Below are 27,942 nucleotides of genomic sequence, written 5' to 3' on the forward strand. Positions count from 1 at the left end.
AGACATTTGGGTGTTTATAAATACACCTACCCAGCTCTCCTTAGCTCCCATTATAAAACTGATAACAAGGTTAGGAAGCAAAACCTGGGTGAGCAACAAAATTCATGTTAAAGCCAGATCAGTGGCAAATAAGTTAAACATAATGTTTATAAGTCTGGGTAAAGCTGAGAAGTACTTTGAAAACAGTGGAACACAGGGATCTGCTTTCAAATTTAGGCTGTAGAACTTCTACCCTCTACAACTGTTGCTTTTAATTTTGGGCTCCTAACCTTAAAATGTTCAGTAATAAATCTCCCAGGATGTCCTATTGTATTCATATTAGACCATGAATAAGTGTAACCTCATCAGAGAAAATGTTCACTGCTTACGACACTGAGCAAAGATTTTTCACTGCATCAGGGAACAATCAAAAATTGACTTCCTTTTTTCACCGCTGAGTCCCCAGATTCCAACATGAGGACTGTAGTTGCTGAGTTTAATTGTCATGATTATAAACCAATGAAAATTCTATCAAAAGTTTTTTTTTGGGGGGGGGGGGGGGGCAGCCCTTAATATATTTTTCAACTCCACAAACATTAAAGAGAACTTTGTAAAAGAAACAAAATCACTGTCAGCGTGTATAGGAATCCGTGATTAAAAGCTAAAAATCGTCAGGAAGTTGAATTTGATCATATGGAACTTCATTCATTTTGCAATTAACAAGGCATAGTGATGCCAGCCATCTTTTTTTCATAAATATACTGAGCCACTTGGTTCACCAGATAATATGATATATGCTTTCCACATGGGGGGGACATTATATATACACTTTTGTTAAGACATTCAGTTGTTCTGCTTAGGCTAGCTATACAGTTTAGAACCAAAGAGCCACAACAAGCCAGTTAGCAATGCATGATTTCAGAACATGTAAGTTTAAAGCACTGCTAAGCCGTTTCATCTTGATTGCCGTCTATGGATTACAGTCTACAGATCCTAACAAGAACACCACCAGGCTGTGGAACAGCATCTGCAAGGCTAGAAAGGCTAACATCAAAAACTTATAAGCAAAGCATTATTTTAAACACTGTCACTGTATAGCTATGAGAAAACTGTTTCTCTGTGTAAGCCTTCTGAAATGTCATTCACGCAATTTGGTGGGATCTCTTGTAACTCCAGTACTTAACCTACCTTTCTCAAATATTATATAACAAAACAAAGCACACTAATACCAATTCCGGATGGAAAAACAGCCACATGTAGTCCGAAGAGAAAATAACTCACTTGATTAATAATCAAGTGAGTTATCTTTGGACTTCATTGTGTGTTTTGCATTCCGGAACTGGTATTAGTGTGCTTCGTTTTGTTTTATCTGGCCAAGATAATTTGCCCTCTTTAATGAGGACTGTAACTTGAATTAAAGTTCACATGCAGTGGAGCACAAGGAAAACAAGATAATTTACGCTGCAATTTCTTCCTACATAAAATATAATGTACATAAAATAATGAACAAATATTGCTGTGAGATCAGAGTAGACAGTGGAAGCAGTCTTCAACAATATAACTATTGTATGGTTTAGAACAAAGAACATTGATTATAGCTATTGAAATGTAGGTATGTTCAAACAAGTAACCTCTGAAAATATTTTTTCAAGCAATTACTGGAACAAAATACTGCTGAGCTGTGTGCCTAAACAGTTAAGGTGTCAAACATAAATAATGCACTGTACAAAGACAAGGCAAACTCCAGTTGTCATACAGGATTACAATGGGCTATGAATGTGTCAAGAAAAATGTCCAGGTAAGTGAACATGTGGTGGGGAAGAGGACAAAAAGTATGCCTGTGATAAGGTTTCGAAAGGTGAAGAGAATGAGCATAGAAAATGTGCGACATTTATGGATATGAAGTAAACAGGACAGAAAATAAATTTTTGTGAGAGAAGAACTTATGAGAAGTGTTTGTAGCATATGCACTTAACTACTGAAGTTATAATGTTAGAGAAATGTCATCTTCAATTCCAAGATTTTCTTGTTACATCTGATGGTTTTAGGTGGACAGAACTCCATTTCATCAACCTAGAGAACAATGCTTCACAACATTGATCATGGCTTCTAGATCATTTTAAGTCTTGAGCACCTAACTCATAGCCAGAGAATTCTAATGAAGGAAGGAAAGGACTATTACAAATATTGTCTTTTGCAGGGATGGAGATCTGTTTGTTTTAGAAAACTGATTACTTACATTATTACAAAACTCCATTGCACACATTTGCTACCAGTTTATAAAAGTGTTTTTTATTTTGGTATTTTGAAGAAATTTCTGAAAAAAATGTAAAGTGAATGAAGTAAACATTTTGATTTTATTAGAAGGTAATTTCATGATGAAAACACACATACCACTCATAACAAAATACAAAAGTAAATGGTTTCACTGTCTTCTTAGTTCACCTGCAGAGTTTGTATGAGCTTCATGTTGTAAGAGCTTCATGTTGTAATTTATATTTAATATGTTATCCGTATATTTTCTGTTTCTTTCTTGTAACTTTGGCAGTCAGGTATGTTACCCTGAGACAGTGGCTTTCTAAGAAGAGAACTGGAGGAGCCGCAACCAAAAATAGTTGCAGCAAGTCAGTAAGTTAAGTTACCATCAGTTACAGCAAAAAAAAAAAAACCTCAAGGGTACAGAGCCGATTCCAGCACCTACCTCAGTTTTATGTATCTCGCGCTCATCTTCTTCTTTTCCTCAAGCCCCAAGACAAAAAAATAAACTTGCTTCAAGCACCACCAACGACAACGCCAGTATATAATCAGTTAATCCACTAAATCCAAGTTCCAACGGTCCCCCAAACAAACAAGACAAGTACAGTAAGTACTACTGTGCTAGTACTACTGAGTGTTTTTCACTCTCTTTTTTTGGACGAGTGCGAGAACCAATCGGCAACAATCCAGTCATTCACATCACGTACGTGCCTGCGGATGTGGCAGTCCGAACCCCCTTCTAATTTATGGTGTGTGTGGTTAAACGGTTTAAACCGCATAGACTTCTGGGCATCACACTGATGCTCTTTCTTTAATCTGGACTGCCTTTTACAGCAGTCAGATAGTATATGTTCGTTGTTAAAAAAAAAAAAAAAAAAAAAAAAAATGGAACTCGTCCAGCATGCGCAGTTCGAGTTCCGGGACTTTCCAGACTTCTCATACTGTTGTGTAGGTTAATTTTAAAACACGAAACAAATAAATAATATGGAAATATTTTTTTTTTTGTCCAAAAGGAGAAAAAAGTCCTGGTACCACAAAATAAAATGAATAGTCCACTTTATTGTTTTAACCACAGGAGCAACCAGAATAAGCGCTTTCGTCTTTGCCACAAGACTTCATCATATGCCTATGCGTATGCATGCACATAGGCAATTTATTCACATAGGTATACATCTTATAGGTTCATAGGTTCATACTAGGCTATCTGCCCTAGGGCATTTATAAGCCTAGCCAGAATGTGTTTGGCTTTCGCCACCCATTTTAAATTTATTTTGCTATGCCCTTTTTCGAGGTTAGTATACTGTGCCTCTGTCTAACAGTGACACAGAAGTGATACCCGGGGTAAACCTACGATCTCCCATCCACTCATCAAGATTCCTCTTGAAGAGAGTCAATGAGGGACTCTGCCTAACCTGGACTGGGATTTTATTCCAGAGTGAAGGGAGCCTCTGGGTTATGAATCTGTCCCTCCAGCATGTCCTATTTATTTCAGTGCTGAGGTTCAAGTCTCGAGCGTGGCTCGATGGGATTTGGATTTTCTGAGGTGCAGCATGTCCATTAATTCCGGGTTGGACATGGCTTTATACGTCAGGCACAGATCGTCTCTGAACAGGCGGTATGCCACTGAGTAGAGCTGGAGTTTCTTTAACCGGGCAGCATATGGCATCTGTTTGAGCCCTTTGATCCTCTTGGTGAGGTACTTTTGGGGTCTTTCCAGTTGCTGCAGGTGTCTGGTAAGGTACATCCAAAACGGGCATTTTACTCAATTATGGGCCTGATGAGGGATGAGTAAAGAGGCACGATGACCTCCCTGATCTAGATGTGAATCCCTTCATGATTAGGTGGGCTATATAAAATGTTTTTCTAACCACTTTGGCCACGTGGTTGTCAAATGAGAGATTGCTATCAACTTGGGTCCCCAGGTCCCTAATTACTTCTTCTGTACTTAATGGATTACCACCTATGTGGTAATTTGTGGGCACTTTGTTTTTGCCAAAGGGGATGACTATACACTTTTTGGCATTTAGCTTGAGGCCATGGCTCTGGCACCAGTTGTCTGTTTCTATGAGGCCCTTTTGGAGGATGCTTGTGTCGGCTGGAGAGTCGATTATGGCGCCCAGTTTGCAGTCGTCTGCGAACTTGGTCAGCCACAGTCCTTCCGTGTTGGCCTGTATCTCCGAGAAATATATACCGAACAAGAGAGGTCCCAGGACTGAGCCTTGTGGGACACCACTTGTAACTGGTTTGGAGTCTGACATGGCTCCAGCAATTCTAACCATGTGGGTTCTGTCCTTGAGCCAGTTTGCAATCCATCTAGTGACATAGGGGTTTATATTTAAGCTGGTGAGCTTATCTATAATGCCCGAGTGGGGTATTGTATCGAAGGCTTTTGCGAGGTCCAGGTAGGCTGTGTGGACCACCTTCCCCTCGTCAATGGCCTTGGTGACTGTTTCAAAGAAATCAACCAGGTTTAAGAGGCAGGATCTGCCCTTAACAAAGCCGAACTGGGTAGGATCCAGTGTCTGTAGGTCCCCAATATCTTTATTTATGAGATCCATGATGATCCTTTTCATAGCTTTGCAGACCAAGCTACTCAGGCTTATGGGGCGATAGTTTCCAGGATCCATTGAGGCACCACCTTTATGGAGAGGGACCACTGTTGCTGTACGCCACTCTTTGGGCACATATCCTGTAGTAAGGCTGAGATTGAACAGTAGTTTTATGTTTGGGTTTAGCTCTTCTTGGAGTTCATGTAGGACACAGCCCGGGACACCGTCTGGTCCCATTGATGTTGTGTTTTTTGCTTTGGAGAGGACGGCTCTTACCTGAGCTTCTGAGATGTCAGGGGGGCAGCACTCTGCTGAGATAGATATTTGCCCTTTTGGTGTGGGGGGGGGGGGAGTTTGCGCTGAACCTGTCAGCTAGGATGTTGGCAATGTCTGTGGGTTCAGTGTATTTTTTGTCATTTTGGACTAATTCTGAGCATATCTGGGAATTACCACCCAGGTTCCTAACATAACTAAAGAAAGCCTTGTGGTTATCCTTAGTGTCCTGTGCAATTTTTCTCTCGAAGCTTGCCTTAGACAATTTTATGAGTGCCCGTAGTTTTTTGCTAATACTGATCAGTGATGCCTTCCCTTTTGGGATTTTGCTCTATCATTTAGTAGCTTCCTCCTTCTATTGTATAGTTTGTTTATGGCTGGGGTCCACCAGACAGGACATCTGCCTTTGGAGGATTGGGTCTTGGTTTTATTAGGGATCGCATGATCCATGCATTCCTGAAGGTGTTCATAGAATGCATTTATAAAGGATTCTGCGGTCTGGGCCGTATTTTCCACAGGCCCGGGGGCTTTGAAGGATTCCACCTCAGTTTTGAGGAGTGTGAAATTTGCTTTAGAGAAGTTTTTCACTGTGGTTTTCTGGGCAGGGGTTGGGTCGGGATGTGAATATCCAGTGAGATTAGTTTATGGTCTGATCTTACCAGTGAGGGATACACTTCTGGTCTGGAGCATAGAGTCCCCATGTTGGTGATGATCAGGTCCAGTATGTTTTCCCCTCTTGTGGGAGTGGTAACAAGTTGTTCCATAGCATTTGAGTTTATAAATTCTAGGAACCTTTGGGCTAGGGTGTTGGAGCTAGAGTAATGCTCCCAGTCTATGTTTGGGTAGTTGAAGTCGCCCAATATAATGGTGTTTGGAGAGACCTTCATATTTTCCAGTGTTCTCAGGAAGGCTGAGTGGGGTTCCTGGGTTTGGGAGAGTGGTCTGTAGCAGGCTATAAACTGGAAGGCAGTTTTACCCACTGTTAGTTGCACATGGATAGTCTCTGATGCTTCGTGCTTTGCCACCAACCTGGAGGTGTGGGTATCTTTGATGAATATCGATACTCCCCCTCCTTTTGTGGTTCAGTCCAAGTTTTGGGGCCGAAAAGCATGGTATGAGGTATAACCTGGTAGTGCTGGGGTGCTCTCGGGAGCCCTGAACCAGGTTTCTGTTACTGCACAGATATCGATGTTCTCCATGCTAAGGAGAGTTTTGAGTGCGTGCATCTTGAGGTTTAGACTTCTGGCGTTGAGTAGCATTACTCTTAGTTTCTTATCCCTTGTGATACCTATGGAGGTGGGTTTGTCTTTTGAGCCTTGCCTAAAAACGGCAGTATGGGGGTAGCAAGAGCCTTTGCCAATATCCGAATGCCCAGGGGTGACAGGTGCAAGCCGTCCCTAGCGAAGCATCATGGCTTGTCGAGCATATCATCCCAAGCTGACGGGCATTGGATCCCCTTTGAATGACACCAGTACTTAAGCCAATTGTTGAAATTGATCATCTTGTCTTCATATTGTGGCATCATTCTTGGTGAGGGTAAGATGCTACTCAAGGTCAGGGTCATACCGGCCTGGGCTACATGCTCAGAGAGCTCCTTTATGTCTCTTTTCATGTAGTCCAGGGAGGTACGTCTCAGGTCATTCACACCAGCATGGACAATGACTGAGTCATATTTGTACTTGCCTTGGAGTGACCTGAGTGCTTGTGTTATGTGGCGGATCCTAGCGCCTGACAGGCTGCTCACCGTGACCCTCTCCTTGTTCAGCCTGGTGAGCGGGACGTCAGTGTGCCTGACTATAGAGTCACCTATTACAAGTGTATCAGGTGTGTTGTTTAGTCTTAAGGGCTGTGACTGTTCGGCACACTGGCTTTGTGAGATATGTGTTGCACGTGTTTTGTTTTGGGGTAGCGGTTGCTTGGGTGTCTGCTTTGGAGGTCTCTGCTGCTTAGGCAGTTCTTTATTTAGAGCCTCCGAGTATGTTTTTGTGTGATTATGTGTTTGGTTTGCTGTCTTGGTAGGTCTATGTGAAACTGGAATTGTAGTGAGTGTGGTTTCCTTCTCCTCCTGACTGGTTATGCCAGTACTGAGTTGAGAGAGCTTAGCCTCCAGTTTGGCTATATGGTTGCATCTCTCACATGTGTTGGAATTTGTTGGGAGGAGGAGAGGGTTGTCTGTGTACATGAGGCAGTTGTAACATTACCTCAAGATTCCCAGATTCACCAGCTGGACCGGAGAGGAGATTGACAACTGATCTTTGGACATGCTAGAATAATATTGGGAATTCCTTAATAATTGAAAACAAGGGCCAGTGGGGAGTGAGGGTGTAGTGCTTTTAATTTTTAGTGCTGATTTATATAATTCCTTTAGTGAGCAAGTGCCAGGTAACTTAAGTGCAATGTGTTACAGGCAACTTAAATGCAAAAACGACATGGTTGATACTAGCATCCATAGTCACACATACCAAAGTAAAATATTTTCATGTTCACCCACAAATATGGTACTTATGAAAGTATATATTAATGACCACACAAATTCACACTCATGATTATTCTGCAAATATCTCTGAACTGGATATGCCCTGCATGCATACCACTCAACTGTACAGATTTTTGCCTCTTATTTTTTGTCTTTTTTGCAAAATTGTGCTTTTCTGGCAAAACATTGAGGACTGTAGTCAGAAAATAATGACAGACACTTGAGTTTCAAACTTTATACCCTGCAGGAGAACCATACTAATGCAGAACCTGTTATTCTATCAATTTAAGTTTGTAAAAGCAATATTTAAAAAATGTTCCTATTTTTGGGCCTTTGTCCCTCCATTATTTATGGCTTTGTCCAGATTTCTTGCTCTAAGAGGTTGAGAGGTATGCCTGCATGATAACACTTACTGCAAAGTTTAGCATTACACAGTGTGCAATTTTTAATTTCTGAATACCCGCCTACTGTGTTTTTTATGTCCTGTAAGAGCAGCAACAATGTACACAGATTACATGGTACCTTTAAGCAAACATTTAATTGTGCATTTTAATAAAAAAAGTAAAACAAATAGATTTGTACTGTACTCTCTAAGGTACCCTGACTTAAACTTAATCTCTGTATGAAATCATTTAATTTATACCCGTTATTCAGCTTTGTGCTTGTTTGTTTACCTATTAATTTCAGTTTGGTAACCAAGAAAGTGGATTGGCTGACAGACTCTTTTCAGTCACAACCTGATCTCCATGGTACAAGACAGAAACAGAAAACGGAAAATAGAATAAAGTATTATACCATTTTCTGAAGGAATGTCAGACAGTTTGGCAAAATGCAGAAGTGGAATTCGAGCACGATGATAGATAAAGATAAAAAGAAATGAAGTGAGAGCAAACTATAGCTGTAACTTTGAAGACCAAACTAATAAAACTGGACAGAAACAATGTGAGACAAGATCCAGAACATTTTGGAAAAAAACGTATACAAAGACATTGCGCATAATACACACACGCCACACGCCACAGATATAGCCAACCTGCTGGCAGACAGGTTCAGTGAAAACTTCACCCCCCCGTCCCCCATCAGTAAACCAGGACACCCCCAGCACCTGCCCTGTCAAAGGCAAAAAGTACGGTCTCCATGGGACCTGATAACATCCCTGGCTGCATCCTGCATGAATTCAGGCATGAGCTTTCAGCTCCATTAGACACCCTATTCAACCAAAGCCTGCGCACCAGATTCATCCCAGCTGAATAGAGGATGGCCACTGTCACCCCTTTACACAAGGGTGGAGCTCCCACTGACCCAAGCAATTATAGGCCCATCAGCCTAACTAGCTTGATCTGCAAGGCCATGGAACGCATCATCATGGACCTTATAAACAAGGACATTGGCAACTTCCAAAAGCTTGACCCCACACAGTTTTATTTTGTCAAAGGGAGATCATGCCTGTTAAACTTGGTCAACTTCTTTGAAACAAGTCACCAAAGACATAGATGAGAGGAAGATGGTGCACAGTGCCTATGTTGACCTCGTCAAAGCCTTTGACACTATTCCCCACTCAGACATAATAGATAAAATCTCCCAGCTAGGCATCAACCTGTATGTTACCAGAAGAGTAGCTAACTGGCTCACTGATAGAACCCACTCAGTCAAAGTAGGGCAAGCCACCTCTAGTAGACCGGTAACAAGCGGTGTACCCCAAGGATCGGTCTAGGAGCCTCTACTGATTGGGATATACTTTTCTGAGGTGCAAGCCAAAACCAGTGGTCTGTGGCTGACCAGGTTTGCAGATGACTGCAAGCTGGGTGCTGTCTTAAATTCCCCTAGTGATGTGAATTTCCTCTAAGAGGGCCTTACCCAAACTAATGACTGCTGTCGGAAGTATGGCCTCAAACTGAATGCCATGAAATGCATCATTATCTTTGCAGAAAATGTCATCCCCACTAATTATCACATTAATAACCATGTATTAAGCATGCAGTCAGTTGTGAAGGACTTAGACACACAGGTTGATAGCAACCTGACTTTTGACCATGACGTTGCCTCTGTTGTACGGAAGGCTTTCTACATGGTTCACCTCATAAATAAGGGTGTTTCATCCAGGAACAAGGAGGTCAAAACATCCCTGTACTCCTCCCTTATCAGACCCATTATCGAGTACAGTGCCCCCTTTGGCATGTACCTTGACAAGCACATGCAGCAGTTTGAGAAACAACAGAGGTTCCTGACCAGGAAAATCCAGGGTCTCAAACACCTATCCTATACAGATAGGCTAAAACCCCTGTCCCTCTATTCAGTCTCGTACAGACTGCTCAGAGGTGACCTGTGTCTGGCATACAAGGCCATTTCAGACCCAGCCTTGATGGAGTTCCTGCATACCCATAAGACAAACTCCACTCATGCAACCCAAAAGCAAGGCCTTAACCTGGTCTGTGACATTAATAGAACTTGTTGGCAGGATAGATTTGTGTCCCAAAGACCCCCCCCTCCCCCATACGTGGAATAGACTCCCTCTCAATGTCAAGCAGAGTACCTCTCTAGTCCTCTTTAAAAAGAACCTGGATGACTGAATGGGAAACAGAAAATATACCTCTGGGATCCCAACTGTGTCCCTGCAGGACAGGGGAAACCGGTGTTGACTTTGAGAGAACATGGGTGAAATTCTTGGCTAGACTTATAAAGGCCTCTGGGCCAATAGTCTAGTATCATCCTATGATCCTATGAACCTATAATAGAAAATTATATACATTATATAGATATATGTACACACACACACACACACACACACACGATGTGGCAGGACTGAAAACCTACAAACGAAATTGTGTAGAATGTAAAATATATTCTCCAACACAACAAATAAATACATTAAATACATTTACAAAATGTTATTCAGAACAGTTTGGTTGCACAAAGGTGGTGAGAAATTTTGCTAATAATATCCCGTTAACTTTGATGCTGAAATTAAATTAAATTACATTGAAAAATAAATGCGCACATTGGACACAAAGTAAAGGGATGAAATAGAATCAGAAACAATGACCTGAGAACACTTTGGCATGAAATTACAGTATCATTGTATTTGTTATTCATCAAGTCATTGAAGTATGAGGAGATTCCTCAAGATTGGAGATGTGCACGTGTGCAACCCATATTTAAGGGATAGGGGACCAGGACAGTTCCAGAGTCACTTATACCCATAACTAAAGATTGGAGACATGCACATGTGCAACCCATATTTAAGGGACAGTCGAACAGCACAAACCCAGAGTCACAGAGACTCATAACTTAAGATTAGAGACGTGCACTTGTTGAACCCATGTTTAAGGGAGAGAGAAATAGGACAAACCCAGCATCACAAACCCCCATAACTTAAGATTGAAGACATGCCCTGGCTCAACGCATATTTAAGGACAGGGTAACAGGACAAACCCAGAGTCGCACAGACCCATAACTTAAGATTGGAGACGTGTACTAGTTCAACCCATATTTAAGGAATAGCAAAACCGGACAGATGCAAAGTCATAAAGACCCATAACTTTTCTTTATTTTTTGTGGAAAAACAATGGAGAGGTTTATTTGCATAATGTATCATCAGAATTGAGAAGACTAGCCCCCGGATTCACTATATTTCTGTACAGGACTAGCTTACTCCTGCACAGAAGCGGACATTTAGGAGCAGGACGGCAGCGCGCCAGGCATATTAATGAATGCACGCTGCCTGAGCTCCTAAACTGACACTGAGCATGTACGAGTGTAGGGGTTGTGTCTGAGAGCAAAGCTCACAGAATATACATGCTCCTGCAATCAAGAACAGCAGTTTAGGAATAAGAATGAGTGAGACTGCTCATAGGTGTTTGCATACCTCCAGCAACATCCCCCCAAGTTTATAAGAGCAATAGTTAATATATAAAATATAAACAAGCTTCTTTTTTTAATCAGATAAAATGTAACTGTAGGTGTGCGGGTTTGCCCATTACTTAACTATGTTTATTGCAGCTTAAATGACACACTAGGATAACAATCAAGCTATATGCAAATGAAGCAGTACTGCAATAGTGTAGTGGGCAGAGCATTCGCCTTGTGAGCAGTCATTCCCAGTTCAAGTCCCACACCATTACATTCCATTTTCCATGTCAAATCACTTTATGAACAATATTTTTTGTTGCATAACCTACTAAATAACATATGTTTGTGAACTGGAGTACTGCGTTAAATGCAGATGTGAGGTGTCATTGTTGTGTTGTTGTTGTTGTTGTTTGTTTTTCTGCTTTTTCCTGGTAAGGGGTCGCCACAGCGGAACTCCGGTCTACTAATGATTGGCAGTAGATTTTTTTTTTTATGAAACGACGAGGTGCCAGCTGGACGCTCAACCTTCAACAAAGGAACGCCCATTTACGCACGCATGTCTTTTCGAATGCTACCCAACCGCGGGGAGGACATGCAGACTCCACACAGAAGGCACTCCCAAGGCAAGCCGAGAATCGAACGGGAGAACCCCTTGCTGTGAGGTAACAACGCTACCGCTGTACCAATGCGGAATGAGGTGTCATTGTCATAATGTTGTAAAATCCGCAGATAATCACAAGTGCCCCATACAGTATATGTACACATGAATCAGGGATCCAAATCGAAGGTACAATGTGTAATGAATGATAAGAGTTTCCAAATCCACCACCTTCCAAAAATACATTTTACATTACTGTCTAAATTAGTGTGATGGTGAGTGGGAGTAAGCATTATTAAGCAAGAGTAAGCATATTTAAGCAGTGGTAAGTGGGTTTAAACCCGTTTGTGTGTGGGTAAGCAATGCACACACAGGTTAAGCAATATTAAAGCTAACTCTCTGTAAGTATATTTAACCAGAGGTTAGCACTGCTTACCGTTGCACAAACCCGCTTACAGTTGCTTAAAAGTGCCTTAATCACTCTGTATGCAACAGCCGCTGTTCTGGCCAGAAACAAAATAAACAGCCTTTGCAGATCTTGAACCCAGGACCCTATACACTATAGTCACAGTAGTTCACCACTAAGCCATCACAGCAGTACATAGGACTGAGGTATCACCAGACAGATCCTCACTATAGGAAAATCAAACTGAACATGAGAAAGGAATCGATATACAGTTTTATGTTGTATAACCTACTACATAACATAAATATGTGAACTGGAGTACTGCATTAAGCCCAGATGTGAGGTGTCATTCTAATAAAGTGTTGAAATCCCCTAATAAATACAAGGACCCCATACAGTGTACATACACATGAATCATGGATACCAAACACATATATAACATGTAATGAATAATAAATCAATGCCAAAAAGCAAATAGTATGCCCATTAAAAATTAAGCAACACTAAGCATTGCACAGCCCAGCTTACTAGGCGTAAGCAATGTGTAGGCCAGCTAACTAATTTTGCCCATTGGTATACCCCTTTAAGCAATGCCAACCTCAGGTAAGAATGTTTCCCCATAGCTTATCATTTTCAAAACTGTCCAATCACAGCAAACTGCAGGAAATTGGCACTATTTAAACCCAATAGGTGGGAATACATCTCATAACTGGTTGCGGCTTCCTCCTGTAGGCACTATGATGAGTGGTATGGGAGAGGATGGGTGCTTTCATGCACAGCGCTGGGGCATCCAGCAGTCCCGAGTCATGGCCGGACTCCTTGTGAAAGAACATGACCAGAGACTGCTGCAGGGCCAGCACCAGGGTTACCAATACAAAGCGGAAGGCTTGGACCCTCTCGCTCGTGCTCTCACTGGCATACTCCGAACTGCTGAGCAGGTCAGGCATCACTATGCTGACCTGAAGTGGAGAATGGGGGATCTGTTGGATCATTAAATCCAAGAGGCTAGGAGAATGGAGGATGTCCCAGCCGTGTGTAAGTATCAGGTCACTACCTGTTTAATAATTGCCAGCTCATGTATATTATGGATAGGTGTGGCTAAATATTCCTCTTATGTCTTTCACAGTGACAGTTGAGTGGGCTGTAAATCAGGAAGCCCATGCCTGTAGATTGCAGCGGTTGTGACGCAAGGGAGGTTAGTAATACTCTTGCATGTACTGTCATAGGAAATAAATCTAAATGTAGTAGCAAGTTAATTGCGTGTATAAAACCTGTATTGTTTAAGGCATGTACTGCATACACCAGAGAATATGGCAGGTACAGTCTCATATAGGTTGGATGTAAATAAAAGCATAATAGCCTGACAATAAAGGTCTAACTGCTGGACTGCATGTTTACTTTGATATCATATGGTAATGTAGAATTGCAATCTCTTAATAGTACTGTTGTATTAAGCACTGTTACCCATACTGTGCTACATAAATAAAATGTGTAGGAATGTCTGTATATGACTGTTGTAATCACAAGAGGTCACATAGTACAACTGAGAGAGACTTGTACAGAAAACAGTGAAAAGACAGACAACATAATCCAAATAGCACACTCAACTGAGACGTGAACTGTTGTATTTTTAGCACACACAGCCACGGTTCAAATCCTGTGAGGGGTAGTTGGTTGTATGCAGAATCGTATCCCACAACTATACAGATATGTCCAGAATGTTCAGTAAATTGGCCCATATCTGCTGCCTGTCACCCTGTCCCCCCGTCAAATCAGTGGGATGATCCCAGATGTTTAGGCAGCAAATAAAACAGGGTTTATTACATCAAGCTTTCGAGTTGAAACTCTTTTTCAAGAAAAAGTTTCAACTCGAAAGCTTGATGTAATAAACCCTTTTTTATATGGATGGTCATGCTGTGCCTTTTGTTACTGGATTTAATTTTGTGTTGATTCACCAGTATGTCTAGCTATTCTACACCTGTTTCCTGGACTTTCTTAGGCAGCAAATAAGAAATACAACTGATTGTCAGACATCTATAAGAACAAACCCATCACTCTAGCAACTCCACAAAATGTTATGAGAGTGATAAGCCAAATATGTCCCAGCTCCATCCTCATGTTGTGAAGCTGTGACCAGAGTGTGTGCAGTAACACAGCGAGACGTATATGCATAATACTAATGTGGAATCTGGTAATATGTGTGGCAACATTCAGGTAGTGCTGACAAACTGCCCCCACAGGTCTGTATGATACGAAAACTGTGCCTAGAAATAAAAGATTGATATCCTGTACTGGTACTGTTTATTCTGGTATTGTATGGCATTGTTAGTGTTGCAGTTGCTCTGAATAATAAGGTATTGCTTACTCATCACTGTGACCCACACTGTGCTACATAATAAAACTGTCTAGGAAATCCTGTATAACAGTGTAGTAATTACAAGTTCAGATTGTAAAACCACTGGAGACTAGGAGACTTATAGACAGAAATCAGAGAAGAGATGCACAGGAATATCTATATAGCACACTCAACTGTGATGGACACTGTTTTATTTTTAGCAGAGACCGCCATGGTTCGAATCCTGCGAGTGGTAGTAAGTGGTATGCAGAATCATACCCCACAAATGTACAGAATTGTCCAGAATGTCCAGTATATTGGCCCATATTTGCCGGCTGTTACCCTGTCCCCCGGCATATCAGTGTGCTAATCTTCGACATGTAGGCAATATTTCATGTCATATAACTGACTGTCAGGCCTGTACATATTTGGAAAATGTCAATGAAAACAAACCTGTCATTGTACAAATCACCAAAGGTTTAAGAGGGCAACAGTCAAAATATGTCCCGGTTCACCTGCATGTTGTCAAGACATGCCCAGAGTGTGTGCAATAAGAGATGGACAGGTATGTGCATAACATCAACCTGGAATCTGGGAATATGTGTAGAGATAGTAGTGTTAACATACAATACCTCCACAGGTACACCAGGTAAGAGGTGTATACTGCAGGTAAAACTCCATTCATGTATGTAATTGTATACATCCATACCACTGTCCAAAGTAAGGCCATAGGGTAATGTTCTAAAACCTGAAAGGTACAGATCACAGCACTGACTAGGAAAGTAATGAGAACTACAGGAATATACTAGTTGTTAATTGACATCCCCCCCCCCCACCACCACCATATCTGCAACAATAAACTAAATACACAACTCAATCGGTATGTGCTCCATTAAATCTATTGTTGGGACATATGTCCTATTGTTTGATAAATACTTAAATTTGTTCCTATGCATGTGCCATGTTGAAATACACCCACATTGGTGGCGTGCTGCCATCAATGTACCTGCATGCTGTTGTAAAGGCCACTGTGGTTCCATGTATGTAGGACTTTTGATCGAAAGATCAAAAGCCCGAATCCATTACCACCGAACACACTTTAACAAAAGTGCTTTCATCGAAAAAGCGCTTTTGTTAAAGTATGTAAAAAAAAAACACAAAATCTACTTGAATGCAGGGTTGCAAGCCCCCCTGCACCCCCCACTTTAAAATTCTCACTCCGAGGTCGCACTACTATGGGGAAAAGGGAATTTTTCCTTACCGCACTGTAGTACGATCGGAACAACAAGCATACTTGCGCGAAAGTGCTGCTTTGGTAAACAGCACTTTCGCACGAGTATGCTCACCAATTTGGGATTTGGTGAAAGATGCAGTCGAGCATCTGTACGGATCCTGGTTCCATATATGTATGTGCTCTGTTTGCTATGCAACTGTTCCATATCTGGTCTTTCAAGTTAATGGGAATATCTATGCATGCTGTTATACCTAATCCTGGAATGTGTTGACTATTACTAACCCACATATGTTGTACATTTGAACACCATAGCACGTTTGGGAAGGCCAGTCCCACTGGACCCACCTGTCCCACCTCAGCTGGCCATGGCACTATACACCAGCACGTCTGGTGTCCACTCCAGGACCTCCTCGTCCTCTGGTCCTGCACAACCTTTGGCTGGAACTGCCTCAGGGGATGGGGCTCACCCCAACCTGGGAGTGGGCACGGACAGGACACTGCCACCTGTCGCCAAGTCCAGGGTGTGGTGCATAGCGAGCTGTGCCGGGAGTTTGGAGATCTGCTATGCCAGCTTGAGGGCCACGTGTCACAACTAGAGGTTCAGCCTGGCTTTCCTACTCAGCCCCCACCACAGCCACCTTCAGGGCGATAAAGGTGTAGTGGTGACTGCCCATGGGTGGGGACCTCAGTCCCACTGTATTCACTATGGGGCTCATGAGCTTCCGATTTCCAAACACCCCTCCCCATCAAGGTGTTCACCCCCACGTGTCATATACCACCTCTGTATGCTGTCTTGTCTCTTGTCTGTTATCCTACCTTCCCAAATATACCTACTATCCCTCCCCAACATCCCACTCTCACCTGAAAAAAAAAAGGCAATCTGTTCCGAAAAAAAAAATCTCGCCCCGTACATAGCTGTCCATTTCGCACATGTGTCCACCGGATACATGTAATCTGGTCTAATTGGCTTCACAACCTATTATTGTTGTCCTCACTCCTCTGTCAAGGGTTTGAGTGTCCAAATCTATCTCCAAATTCAGTGTATATGCACAGCTGTTGCTGTAGAAGAAATGGGCAGCTATAGAACTTCCCTAAACCCATCCTGCATATCCTTAACTATTTTTCCTACCGTCTTTCCCTCTTTGTGCCCCTTTTTCACCACTATCCTATCAACCCTTTTTAATTTCTTTTAAAGAAATTAGCACGGGGGTAAGCGGAAGTAAGCACTTTTAAGCAGCAGTAAGTGGGTTTAACCCTGTTTGCGCAGGGGTAAGCAATGCCTACACAGGTTAAGCAATTGAGAAGCTACATCAGTATAAGAAACTGTAACCAGATGTTAGCAGTGCTTACCTATGTGCAAACCCTCTTACAACTGCTTAAAAGTGCCTTAATCACTGCCCATATCTATATATATAAAACTATATAGATATATCTATATATGCATATGCATACATCTATAGATATGTATGTTTACATATATATATATATATATATATATATATGTATGTATATATATATATATATATATATATGTATGCATGTGTATATATATATATATATATATATATATATATATATCTGTATATGTAATCTATATATATATATATATATATATATATGTATATATATATATATATATATATATATATATAGATATGTATGTCTACATATATATGTCTATTATATAATATATGTCTATATATATGTAATTTTATATATATATATATATATATATATATATATATATATATGCATGCATACATCTATACCTATGTATATCTACATATATATGTCTATATATAATATATGTCTATATATATGTAATTATATATATATATATATATATATATATATATATATATATATATATATATATATATATGTATTACCTGTATTATATACAGATATATATCTATAGATATAAAAGGGAGCATAACAAATACATATATGACCAAAGTCACTGTTAATGGGTCTGAGGGGGCCCAAGCTAAATGCGTTTTTTAAGTATTAATATCACCCCTCCCCCACAGCAAAACAGATCTGCCCTGCAATACAGTACCAACTGTTGCAAGTCCCATACCCAGAATCCGACACAACATGGGCACAAGACGTTAACAGTAATCCATCCCACCTGTATGATGTCAGGATGGTATCAATAACATATCATGCAGTACACTCTGACCATAGGGAATGTACAATGTGGAAGCAATAAACATTCCAAAGATACACACACGCACATATATGCAGATACATATACTTATATATAGATAAATATGTAACTACACATACACACACATAGATATGTATAGGAAGCTACATATTTAGAGGGTGCACACCATACTGAACAGCCAGTATTCATACAGTTGCCACCTTATCAAATGGACAGTGTATGAGTCACCCATACAAAAGACAATTGTTGCCTGAAACATACCCACAGAGAAGTCAAAGGATATGACACCACACACAGGTTTGCATATTTGTGTACTGTCACAGTTGTATATGCCATGTCATATTTCTGTTTATACTTTGAAATGCATACAAACAGATTAATGCAACTCTAAAGCAGATAATTTAATACAGTAATCTGAAAGCATAACATATGTTGCTGTTCAGGCCAAGGCCTGCAAGAAGTACAAAAGTAAAGACAGACTGGGCCACAGGATAACAATCAATCAACAGTAAGTAATGCAGATGTATAGTCCAGCACTCTGTACACAATCCCTAGGGGGAAAAGACGTAAGTTGACACAGTGGTATGCATCTGTTACATAACAATGCATAACTGAAGCCATCAGAATCACACTGACAAACAGAACAGTCTGTATGGCAGTAAGCAGTAGGCCAGCAATTTTCCCAAGGTGTAATGTGTGGTAATGTACATCCAGATACGTTAAGGCAGCTTACTCCTGATATCCCTCACATGTTTGTAACAGCCTAGGTTATTTATTGTGCATACCCCCCCATAGACTGACGTATAGGGGCACATAACACTGTTACATTTACTGACCTCTGGACTGCAGAAGGGCACACATGTTTTGATCAGATGAAGCCCACATATGTATAGACCGAACCCCACAATATGTGTGGGGACCACAACAGCACTGGGATGATGGCAGGAATGGCAGCATGACATAATCACAAGCCACTACATAACAACCCTTGGCTGAATGTCATATGGACAAAGCCTGGTATGTAGGTGGAGGATAGAGACCGGAACACAGGCCCATATGTGAAATAGTGTCGTACACTGAGCAAGTTGCTATTGTTACAGGATAGTCTGCAACATACCCTTAGTCAAGAATATGAAGTCAGATAAATAAATGGATGTAGCCATGTATGATAGCACTCAACATACACACACACACTGCCAGTGATATATCTGACACAGGACCTGTGTGGTGGACAGACAAAACATAACAGGCACACCTCTGGCAATCAGGTGGATAGGCCCATGGTTGAGAGCTATGCAGACAAGACTGCATTCCATGTTAAACTAGTATGTACAAACAAACCCTGTAACACTGGTGCTATACAATGCATATAACAACACTACTCACACTCTGTATTTTTGTAACCTTATACAAATATGTAGCTGGCCTGAGTCTCCAAGCCCTCTTGTAAGAGGTATTGATACCTGCTGTCTGTAACACTGCTGCCCGCACACAGGAAGGATGTCCACCATACAGGAAAGGTAAAGGGACCACGCCCACCTGGTGTAAGGATTTATAGTAGTGGGTTGCCATGACAGTGGTAATTGGAAGTACTACACAGCATGCTGCATGCAGGTAGCAAGTGAAGGATATTGATTGGTGCAGAGGCCATCACCTGATCATGTGCATCATCTACACAATCCATGCTACAATCTATTCAAAGCAGTTCAATCCATTTACTGGAGAGAGAGAGAGATAGAGTGTGAAACAAACAAACTAAGAAAGAAAGCAGGCAGGCTGAAGGCCATGGCAAAGGAAAAAAACAAAAAACAAAACCTTACAAGCAAACTACCCAGAACAGACATCATTCCCACAACAGATATGTGAAGTATATATACATGTAATTGACTGTACTACTTGGTCCATAATAATGGGATAGATGATGTGGAATGATTTATATGTGCCATCAGGTGTTGTTGTAATGATGTTCAGCTGAACTGCTAAGGACAGTAGAGTCTGTCCCTGTGGGTAGTGGGCCAAACCCGTCAACTGTGCAGAGCAGCACTGACTGACAAGATGTAAGCCATCATAGTTTGTGTTGTGTAATGGAAAACATGTATATTACTGTGGCCAATAGCTGGTGGTAGAAGTAATGCCATTATGAAGGACAAGTGGGTTCCAGAGCCCACCACTTGCAGGACACTCAAGTTAACATATAATGTAGCATGCTGAAATGCCATAGGTGTGTAATAGGCTTACATGCAATCTGTCCCTATATATACCCCCTTAATGTTAGGCTGTGTCCATATGTGGCACCTGTCTGGGTTGTAGCAAGGCAGAACAGTGCAGCTGTGCAGGAAGGAGAGTTAGAGATTGTGGACCTGATGTTCGAATGTACCCCATAGATATATATATATATATAGATATATATATATATATATATATATAGATATATATATATATATATATATAGATATATATATATATATATATATATAGATATATATATATATATATATATACGCGCATATGTCTACAGATATACAGACATATGTATACATATAACACATATATACAACATAATATATTTCTACACATATATAGATATATGTGTGTGTATGTCTACAAATATACAAACGCACACCCATATTTGCATACTTTGTGTGAGGGAACATCACGTATATCAATACACACACACACATATACAGCAGTAAGTGTGTACAACATGGACGGTTATGTGACATGTGAGCACCTTGTTGGGACCACATTGCCCTTGTCTGTGAAGGTGCGAATGGGAATTTGGGGAAGGATAGCAGTTATATTTGTGGAGGTGGGTTGGGTTGGTAGATAGAGAGGACAGCCTACAGGGGTGGTATATGACACGTGGTGGGTAAACACCCTGGATGATGGGTGTTGTTTGCGATGTTGAAGCCCCATGAGCCCCCATATGGAAACAGTGGGAACAAGGCCCCCAGCCATTGCCAGTCACAACAGCAGCTTCATGGCCCTGAAGGTGCCTGGGCTAGAGGCTGAGCAGGAGGAGCATGTGGAACCTGTGATTGTGTACTGAGGGCCTCAAGGTGATGTAGCACATCCTCCAAGTCTCTGTGAAACTCCCTATGCAGCAGACCCTGGACCTGACCTTGGGTGACAGGATCATGTCTGTGTGTGCTCCCGGTGGGGGAACACCATCCCCTGAGGTGGTTCCACTTGAAGATAGTGCAGGATTAGTAGATGAGGAGGCCCCAGAGTGGGTCCCACATGTGATGTGGCCTGGTAACATGACCAGATGAGGTGGGAGAGGTGGTTCTGCTGGCAACTGTTCCCTAAACATGCTATTGTGTCACTGTTATAGAACATATGTGGGTAATAATCCATACAATCCTGGATCATGTCCAACAGCATGCATAGATATCCCCCATAACACATAACGACAGATGTGCAGCAATCACATAGCAAATAGACCACATGCATATATGGAACCATAGTGGCCCTTACAATGGCATGCAGGTGACATTGTCCGTAACAGGCCAGCAATGATAGTGTCCCCACAGGGAACATGGCTACAAACACATAGCACAAAGTGTGGTACAATACGATAAATGTCCCAATGGTAGGTAAGCTGTAGGCATACCTACTGTGTTGCTTGAACATTTTGTTGTCGCAGATATGGTAGGGGGAGACAGAGATGTGTATTAAGAACTATGGTAACCTTGCTGTATGAGTTGCTCAGACCTGTTTCCATTTTTATGTCTTTCAGGCAAGATGTCACATGGCAGGTTACCTGTGTATTCAGCGGACGAAAATGAAGTCATCATCAACCACCTGGTACAGCACTACCAGGTGCTGTTTGGAAGGACAGCCCATGAACAGCAGGAGTGAACCGGCCTGTGGAATGATGTAGTCCACAAGGTCAATGATGTCGGCCTGCATAACTGCAGTTATGAGCAGATCCGGCATCATTACAGTGACCTGATTCACAGTGCCCGCCGGTGTGCTGCTGCAGTCCAGGGGGATCATGCCATCCATCCCCCCGACACATGTTGAGGAGTTCCTCGCCAGCCTCGTGGCACCTGTCTGCCCACACATGCAACAACTGGCGGAGATAATAGTGAGGTGGGTGCTACCCACATACTGGCCGAGAAGCATGCAGATACGGCCGCAGGCCACATCAGTAGACCACTGTTGCATATCCATCCACATCTGTACAGGTAGATCATGCATATGTGAGATGACATATATATATATAGTCTGTTGCTGCTTAGTAGTAATAAACAGATGTGCGTAAGCTGTAGTATTGTGGACTTGTACTGCTGATGTACTGTAATGCTGCACCCACCGTGTGCCAATGCCACAGCTGTGGCTACTGATATCACATCTCTCACACTCTTATGTAGGTCCCTCTGGTATACCACTAAGGCAGCAGCCTGTAGCTGGTGAGTATGTTCATGCTTGCCAATACCTCAGTCATGTAATGGCTATGGTATATTCCATGCACACATCTAACACACCTACCCACAATGCATGTTCACGTATTATTACTGTTAACTGTAGTGCATCACAGTGGTGACCATGATGGTGTATCTTAAGGATATGTCAGACACCTCCAGTATAACTAACATCCTGTCATTGCAAAATGTGTCCACAGGGATGAATATAATGGTGGGACAAATGGCCTACAGTAGGGACATGTGTAAAATATCACCCTTATACAGTGCTACAACAGTGTATATACCAGTGTTACAATGGCAACTCTTACAGATCTACACTACGGCATATCATAATACAGCAGTCCACAAGCCTTAAAATCTGCAATGTGGTCCAAACTTGAGCAATGAGTGTGTAATATGGAATCATAGGTTAGGGCAGCAAATATGGGGAATATATACCTTCACAAACACTGGAAGCATATGTGTGCACATACTCCAGATAAAATATAGTGGAAGCAGCTGTTGAGGTACTGACTGCATGCATTTGTCATGGATATGCACCTTTCAGCAAGTACACATCCCCAATGTCACAACACGTATTGGTCTACTGTCCAAGACGTTTTGCCATCAAATGTGCACACTTACCTGCAACAGAGGCAGGCGTGGTATGCACACATCTTACATGACATGGTGTGGGCCCCATACCCATCAGGTAGCATGCATGAGCTGGACATGTAGCCATACTTCACCATTGCATATGCCATGGCAAACTGTGCAGACAGTCATTTATGTGGCAAGGATGTATGGGACAGGAATGATGTAGGAAATAAACAGATGGCCATCCAAGACAAATGATGTCACATGTAGCAAACTGGTCATGTGGGCCACCCAGTAACATGCCACAACACTGAGGGGGGTTGCAGGAATGTCTAGCAAGTACTGGCTATGCATATCCCATGTCAGCAATTGTCTGGAATCTGCAAGCGTGTGGCCTATGGGTTAGGGTAATCAGATCTGACAGTTGTACCACAGGAAATATCAGCCAGGCCTCTCTACAGGTAGTGCATGCATAACAGAAGAGGATCCCAAAAGTCAGGCATTGCAATGTGTACTGGTGTACCATGACCATGTTGGAAACCTACAGACAGTATCATGTAAGATACATGTGCTGCACAACCAACGCCTCACCCCCACCTCAGGCACACTACTGTGCCGGTGCCAGTGTATATCTGCATGTTTGCCATTCATTAGCTGGGACTAGGCTGTTACATGTGGTGTTCAGTGTTTGGGACACTGCAAACTGACGCATGTGTAGGCCATAGTTGTCAAGCATCTGCAAAAGGGCTGAAGGTGGGGAGGGGGTGTCATCATGACACATCAGTGCACTGCAGCAGGGATCCTAAGGATGCTACGAATGGCTGTATCTGCACACAGTCAGGTTCAGGAACTGTGGCAGACGTAAACCCGACTCCACAGCAATAGTGACAGCAGTGTGTGAACTCCAAGGGATGTGCACATGAGTTGACCTTGCAATCGTGCAGGGTTGGAGGACATGTGCAGGGCAGACTGACCATATACTGGCAAATGCAGATAGCCCATGCTAGTATACCCCTGCCAGGAATAGTGACTGCTGTAGTACACATAACAGTAGGTGCAACAAACCGTCACGATAAGGGCGTGCACACATATCCACCCACAAAGTGTATGCATCACGGTCAGCATCAGCACACCTAACACATTTGTTAGACACTGCATTTGAATGTGCAGGACATATGTCACATATCGGGCTCATGTAATGTTAACATATGCAGTGATGTGGTCCCATGGCATATCAAGGAAGAGTGCATCATATCAATAATGGTGTGTACACTCCCCATAGCCACGGTAAGGTTTGACGGTTGTCAGTGTAATAGTATTGTATTGGTCATACATGCACCGCTGATGTTGAGATTTGTAAATCAGACATTAGGCATTCACAAATGGCATATGTCCACATATCATCCCAGGTATGTGTCGGACAAACATATAGGGGCTGTGAGCATTAGAGTAGACATGACTGGCACATTAACACACTTTCATCAATGGTGTGTACACCTGTGAGGTATGGTGCACAGTACATGGCAGGGTGCAGAACAGGTGCACAGCAATAATGTGTACATGGGTGCAGTGTTTTCCAGGGGAAGGGGCATCACTTACTAACACAGCCCATGCATCACACACATGTATACTGTTGCTAGCATAGATTGACTGTAGCTGCACTGCATGCTGTTGAATACCATATGTTATGCATGTTGACAGATGGGTAATGGGGGGTCTGTGTGTATTATCTTTGTGCACCCTCACCTGTAGGTGTGTGTGTGTGTGTATGTACACCAGGTTTACCATTAAAACTGCAATAAGCAGAAAGGTGAATGACTACCCACGTATGCAGTACTACAGATGCATTGGGGAATTAGTAGACAGCACCAGGGAGTGTATCCATATATTACTGTTGTCCACATAATAAGTTGATTGAGCAGCAGATCTTGCATCTACTGAGCAATAGTTATATATGACACTGCAGTGCGTGACATTATGGAGTGAACGTAGTAGCCCCTAACATATGGGGGCCATGCTCATGATGTCCTGACATACCCAGGGTGAACACTGAATGACAGCAGTGAGGCATTGTAAAACCTACTCCAATCAAGTTAAGGAGGTAATGGAGTAACATGTCTTGTATTGTGATCACTTCTCTAGGCATTTAGAAGAATGATATGTTAATAACTGGTATTAATGAGGGTATGTTACCAAGTGTGATGCAGGATGGGGAAAATAACAATGGGAATGTCTGTAAACTCAGGGACGGGTAGGTATTATGGTGGAATTGCAGTGTGTGTGTACTGTTATGATATGCTGTACAGGTCTTAAAGTGCATTTCTTGTTTTCCCCTCACAGGTGGCGAGGTGGGTCAGGGTTTCTCCTCCATGTAGTCTAATGTTGGTGTCCATACAGACACCAAAAATGATTATAGGACTGTTGAGGCACAGGCAGTATTGTCAGAAACTGAAACTGCACCATCGTTTGCCTCTCCCCTGTTATTCACCCCAACCCCGCACACAGTCACAGTGTCTATAGATACCCCATCAACAGTGGCCATAGCAGAGGGACAGTTGGCAGTTGGTGGCAGTGCACAGGAGAGTGTGGTGTCTAAGCCTGCTGTGTCTGGACACAGCAGGCATAGCCGGATGTCTAGCAGGGCACCACATAGGTAGATGTACCAGGGTGCTCGTGGGAGGGCCGCTAGTCATCATGCCCCTGGCAGAATGCCACAACTGGTATCACCAGATGCATGTTTCAGACTGTCATGAGGGCACAGGCCCTTATGGAACTGTACGCCAGACTGGGTCTGAGGCTGCAGAGGCCTGCTCTCTCATCTGTAAATGACGACTTCCATGAACTTGCAGGTGCCATCCGTGATTATACTGAGGTCATGGATAGACGGTTGGGTGAGATGGTGGGCCTCATTGACCATGGCTTGTATGTGCTAGAACATGTGGTGGGAGTGGGGCGACGGCCACGTGGACATAGGCCAGCAAAACCAACAGCTGGTGGTCAACATGGATGTGCAGGGACACCAAGCCACTCCCGTAGTGCCAGTACTGGCCCCAGCACTGCAGGGGGGAGCTGTCCACATCACACCACAGCAGGCCACATGCACTTGGCCCTGGCCAGTCCCAGGAGGGACCTGGTTCCAGCGGACATATGTCATCATCAGGGGAGAGTAGCACATCGAGGCCTGTACCTGGACGTGCCCATAGAACCCCTGGCAGGCATAGTCTGCGTGTCCGTGGCCGGAAGCTGTGAACTACACACCCTGCCAGATGTGGTCTGCAGCTGTCCAAGAAACACCTGTATAGGGCAGCCACATGGCAGAACTGTGTGCATGCATACCCACACACTATACAAACACACCTAGTGCAAGCCCATACCTACACACACATCACCACGCCCATCTCAATGAATTACACCCATCACCCACACACATGGTGTCAAACGTATGGCCCACCCTTGGTCTCTGGCAAACCAACAACACACCCTGTGCATATGCTGATACCTGTGCCACATCACTGTCATCCATAACAACGATGCAGGGAAAGGCTAATATGGTTCTGATGCACACAGTGACTGTACTACAGTGCACCAATGTACTGCTGTGTAACATGTTGTCAGCAGTAATGTTTAATGCTTACATGTCGGGTAGTGTAGCTGTTCAGCCATGATGCATTATATCGGTTAGTAACACTGAGTGATTATGGTCTCCATAATGTTATCCATTTGTGTTGTAGTTGTACATGTGTCAGCAGGAGGATGGTCTGCAGTCATATCTCACAAGGGTATGGCATTGTGGTGACACCATGGCTGTGACATATCCTGGGTACAGTTGAACACATGTCACAGGTCTGTATAACAGTTACTGCCTGTGCCACATGGGCAGGGACCCCCTGGGACATGTATGATCAGCAACCTGAAGTAGATCCCTACACATACACGCACACACTTACTTGGCAAAACTAGGACTAAACCCCTACCTAGGTATGTAGTGCTACTGATGTGTGTGGCTTTCATTGCACACACCACACAGTGATTAGGATGAAGTGTGTTCCAGGTTACATGTTACATGCAGAGCATCCCCAGGCATGTACATTATGGTAATGGGGGATGTAATGGTTATATATGGACAATACATGGTGTGACATACCATCATATACACATTAACAAACACATAACTGGCAAACACACATGCGAGAAACCTGGGCTTATGAGTGCTAACTAACTTGTCAGTGTGTCCAATGTTTTACAGGTAGGCTGCACACAGCACATGCATAACTGGGCTGGATTGTGTTATCAATTACCTGTATTGTTGATGGTGACAGTGGTGACCATACAGTGGTACATGGGACATGTACTGGGGGTACCATGATGTAATGACAGTGTACACAGCACCCACACTCCACTGTGGAAATTGTACACACTGGGAACCCATGATGACACCCTGACATACCCACCATCACACATTGACCAGAACTATGATACAACCCATTGTTCATATCAACAGTGGTACTATGGGGATGTGCATGTAATGCACATGCCACAAGCATAGTAGGGTGATGCATTGTCATGCCTCTCCTATGGGCAGCAACATCAGTATCCATAATACTGTGTGGCAGTACATATTGTAATAGGAGTATGTGGCCTTGGAATACTGTACCCTACAGATATACACACATACACACACTTGTCAGAACTCAGCGGGTATCCCATGCCTATCAACCCATTAGTGCAACAGTGTTGTGCTGGTACTGCAAGGCTCAGTTAGCCTTTAGGCAGAGGAGTGTAACAGGGTACATGTAATGTCTGGTACAGCA

The 27,942-nt window shown here is 42.7% G+C and overlaps 1 protein-coding gene across 2 annotated transcripts in view; it reads left to right on the forward strand.

The window, feature by feature from the left end:
- LOC122794098 (microtubule-associated proteins 1A/1B light chain 3B) overlaps positions 1-27,942 on the forward strand; it is a 329,470-nt gene that overhangs the window by 90,739 nt on the left and 210,789 nt on the right. The window contains exon 1 of one of the 2 annotated variants that reach the window (XM_044062257.1): positions 1,682-1,777. The exons of the other annotated variant lie outside the window; for it this stretch is intronic. Within the exon in view, the coding sequence (XP_043918192.1) occupies positions 1,756-1,777 (22 nt within the window). The 5' untranslated portion in view covers positions 1,682-1,755. Of the gene's footprint in view, positions 1-1,681; positions 1,778-27,942 lie in introns of those variants that run through there. 2 annotated transcript variants of the gene reach the window in all.

This window comes from Protopterus annectens, chromosome 1.part0 (assembly GCF_019279795.1).
Source record: "Protopterus annectens isolate FY-2018-M chromosome 1.part0, PAN1.0, whole genome shotgun sequence".
In the NCBI taxonomy this organism is placed as follows: domain Eukaryota; kingdom Metazoa; phylum Chordata; order Ceratodontiformes; family Protopteridae; genus Protopterus; species Protopterus annectens.